The sequence below is a fragment of the Chiloscyllium plagiosum genome, chromosome 47 (assembly GCF_004010195.1).
Source record: "Chiloscyllium plagiosum isolate BGI_BamShark_2017 chromosome 47, ASM401019v2, whole genome shotgun sequence".
NCBI lineage: Eukaryota > Metazoa > Chordata > Chondrichthyes > Orectolobiformes > Hemiscylliidae > Chiloscyllium > Chiloscyllium plagiosum.
Genome location: NC_057756.1, coordinates 9,626,247 through 9,630,356, shown reverse-complemented (window position 1 = coordinate 9,630,356; position 4,110 = coordinate 9,626,247). Strand labels below are relative to the sequence as shown.

At 49.1% G+C, this 4,110-nt stretch overlaps 1 protein-coding gene across 1 annotated transcript; it reads right to left on the bottom strand.

Moving 5' to 3' along the window:
* Positions 1-243: 243 nt before the first annotated feature.
* On the bottom strand, positions 244-1,681 carry LOC122544250 (adenosine receptor A1-like). The gene is made up of 2 exons (XM_043683327.1): positions 1,356-1,681; positions 244-964 (listed from the first exon to the last, which is right to left on the bottom strand). The coding sequence occupies exons 1-2, from the start codon at positions 1,679-1,681 to the stop codon at positions 244-246; spliced, it is 1,047 nt and encodes a 348-aa protein (XP_043539262.1).
* Between the last annotated feature and the right edge of the window lie 2,429 nt (positions 1,682-4,110).

The following is a 4,110-nucleotide window of genomic DNA, read 5'->3' as shown; positions in this document are numbered from 1 at the left end:
ATATGATCACTTTGGCCTGAAGTCTCATTTGTTTCCACATACACAAAAAGGCCTCTCAATACCCTTTAATCTCTGTACCAAACCAGTCTAATCAGAACTGGGAGTTGTTTATTATCCATCTGAAAAAAAGACTATGGACACAATATCTTGGAGAAAAGGAACAGCTTTTAGAAAGAAAGGAATAGCTTTGTGACAGGAGGCAGGACACGCTCTTGGACGTTGGTCGGCCAAATGTGTTGGAGGCTACGGGCGCGTGACGTGGAATACAGGGCTGACCTTTGACCTGGCGAGGCAAGACTTGTATTTGGAGGCACCCGGCAAGAGTTGGACAACAACGGCCTTGAGCGCGGTTCCAAAGTCCTTCTTCCTCAGCGCGTAGACCATCGGATTAAGCAGCGAGTTCAGGTGGGAAAGCGCCACCATCAGGTTGACCAGCCAGGGGGACGGGCAGCAGCTGGGGCAGAAGAAGGCCAGGCAGTTGACCAGGTTGAGGGGCAGCCAACAGAGGCAGAAGAGGCCCATCATCAGGAAAAGGGTCCTGGCGGTGTGGACATCGCAGCGCTTGGCCGACCTGAACTGCTGGTTGCTGACGTACCGACGGACGAGGTGGAAGGAGTGGGCGTAAACGGCCAGCATCGTCGAGAGGGGCAGCAGGGTCCAGCAGAAGAATATGAAGTACACCAGGTAGTTGAGGGATATCACGCGACGGAAGGAACAAGGACCCGCCCTGCTGAGGTTGGCGACTCTGGCCACTTGGAAAGGCCGGGGGAAGAAGCCCAGAAGAGAGACCCTCTCCCCCAGCAGAGACCTCTCGGCCACCAGGCTGACGTTGGGCGTGGGGGCATCGACGGATGTGTCCAGGCCGTTCCATCCCATCACCGGGGTGAAGCCAATGATCAGTGCCGAGATCCAGCAAATGGAGATGGCCATGGTGACCCGCCTCTTGGTGACCAGGATGTGGTACCTGAAAAACGGTAAAGGAGCCAATGATGTGAAGTTTGTTAGTGGTGGGAGTTCTCAGCCCAACAGGTCTGCTCCTACGTATGTCCCTCAGTACGGCTGCAGTATTCCCTCCCAAACAAGAAAGGTTTGCATCCGGACAGTAACTTTTACCATCGCACATCTGGGAATGCTGCACTCCCTCAGCACTGACCCTCCGACAGTGCGGCACTGCCTCAGCACTGACCCTCCGACAGTGTGTTGGATGGGTGAGCAGCTGGGTTTGGGACAAGCTAACATTGACAGGGTGTTGGTAGATGGTTGCATCGATCATGGGGTGCGTTAGATCACTTCTTTGACGCCCTCTACAACATGTGCCAAATGCCGAAACTGTAGAATTAAAGACAAGTTTTTACCTGCACGGCTGGCGGATTTTCAGGTGGGTGTTGATGGCGATGGTCTGCAGGACGAAGACTGAGAACTGGGTGGTGATGAGCGGCCAACAGGCAAGGAGCAGGCAGCTGTTGAAACATAGAGTCAGATCTAAGCTCAGCATGATGCTGCAGGGCACTGCAAGAGCACCCACGCTCAAATCCGCTAGCGCCAGGCACGCAATGAGACAGTTGGTGAGTGTTCTGACCTCCCTGTGTAAGTAGACGGTCACACAGACCAACAGGTTCACACCAATGACACTCAGACCCAGTGTAGCCTCCAGCCCAATGAACAGCGCATCTACTCCCATTGCAATGTTAACCTTTCCTTCCAAGAGCCTCCTTCAGATCATCTTGACCAGCTGACTGGAAACCAGGAGCGGGGGGGTCAGGGAAATAGAATCGTGTTCTAAACACCCAAAAGGTACCCTGGAAGTAAAATGAGAAGGGGGGGGGGGGAGAGGGATTGTTTCAAAGAACTAATAATCAAGAAAAGTTACTACCCCTGCTCGGAAACAGGTTTGAAAAGAAATAGTTCACAATTAATGAGGAATGAATTTGTTCTCTAAAGCTTGGCGAGCTGATATTTCGATGCTGAGATTTCATGTCTTGCTTCTGTTTGAGGTCTGAAAGGGATCAGCAAAGTTCAGTCATGCATGTTCTTGAGGAAGCACTCAAAGACTCTTATCAGATAACACCACAGTTCACGGTAAACATTAGCAACTGTCCATGCATGTTGGCTTAAAAACAAAGGCAGAGATCAGAGATAAGTGGCACAGCCCGGTGTGTTGCTAAGAGAAGGTGAGTGGGAGCCATCGTGGACTTTGTAAAATGTATCTCAGATCAATAAACGTCAGCCAAGGTCTCCCAGCACAGGACTCATCTGCTTTAATTCACCTCCCTGAGCAGATTAACCATTCCTGACTCCCAGCAAATGACAGAATCTGGAAGGACAGTGTTGGAGGATACCAGGGTGGACACTTGAAATGGATATCATGGCACTGGGACATGTTACTGGCTTCGTTGTTTGAGGAAAGCTGCTACCAAAAGATGCAGGCTTGGAGGGTTTGAGCTATAGGGAGAGGCTGATTAGGCTGGAGCATGGGAGGCTGAAGGACGACCTTATAGAGGTTTATAAAATCATGAGGGGCGTGGATCGGGTAAATAGACAAGGTCCTTTCCCTGGGATCGGGGAGTCCAGAACTAGAGGGACATAGGTTTAGGGTGAGAGGGACCTAAGGGGCAACTTTTCACACAGAGGGTGGTACATGTATGGAATGAGCTGCCAGAAGAAGTGGAGGAGGCTGGGTGGGTACATGAACAGGAAGGGTTTTGAGGGATTTGGGCCAAGTGATGGCAAATGGGACTAGATTGGGTTAGGATATCTGTTCGGCAGAGATGAGTTGAATCAAAGGGTCTGTTTCCGTGCTGTACATCTATGACTCTATGGCTGACATTAGGCAGACATCCGAAGGGTAGAGGTGGCTTTTTGTAAAGGTGAAGTATATACATGCAACAGGCAAACACAAGATTGTAACCAGCGAAATATCCAGGAGATTTCTGTCCACCTTCCTCAGAAACCAGAACGATGAATGAAAGATCCATGGAAGGAAATCAAAGCCTTTGAAATGTGATTGCTGAGGCCTACGTTAAATGTTCTACACACACACACACACACACCAGAAGAAGTGTTTGAGATAACAAGAGCAAACAGAACCTAAAAAGGACGTGAAAGTGAGTACTGCAGATGCTGGAGATTAGAGTCAAGAGTGTGTTGCTGGAAAAGCACAGCAGGTCAGGCAGCATCCGAGGAGCAGCAGAATCGACGTTTCGGGCAAAAGCCCTTCATCAGGAAAGGCTTCTTAATGAAGGGCTTTTGCCCAAAATGTCGACTCTCCTGCTCGTCGGATGCTGCCTGACTTGCTGCGCTTCTCCAGCGCCATTCTCTAGAATTTAAAAAGTGACATCTGGGAGAGAGAATATGTTCTCTCCCACATCTGTATTCTGTAGGACATCTGGGCACATTCTCTTGTCAGGGTTGTCTAACTTGTTTAAGGAAAGACTAGACAACAGGAGTCACAATACACCAAACATCGGTATCTTTCTTCACGTTCTCTTGATGCTGTCCTTCTGCAGTCATCAACCGAACAGTCACAAATACTTATCGGTCTGTGAGAGGGTTACATAGTACAGTGTAATTCATCCTCCAGAGGCTTTCAAACTCTGGGGGTGTTGTTGCTTTCAGGTTTCATTCTCTGTCGGTCAAACCTGGCTATCTGTCCGTTTTTTTGTGTAGGTTCCTCAGTGTGTTGTTTATCCTATTGGTGAGCTGTGGGGTGGGGTCAAACTTCCTCTTTCAACCTAAATTGCAACGCAAATTCAACCCAAACTCTGGGTCAGATTTGTGGATGACACCTTTCTAATCATTAAAAACACAGAAATAGAGAAAACACACCGGATCATCAACGCCACACTCACAGGAATCCGATTCACTAGAGAGGAAGGAAAGGACAACCAACTCCCATTCCTAGACGTGATGGTACAGAGAACACCGAACGGAGAATTCACCACAAAGGTATACAGGAAAGCCACACACACAGACCAAATCCTGAACCACGAAAGCAACCAGCCCAACACACACAAAAGAAGTTGCATCAAAACACTGTTCAAAAGGGCCACAACACACTGCCGTACACCAGAACTGCAAAAAGAGGAAGAAAAACACCTATACAATGTATTC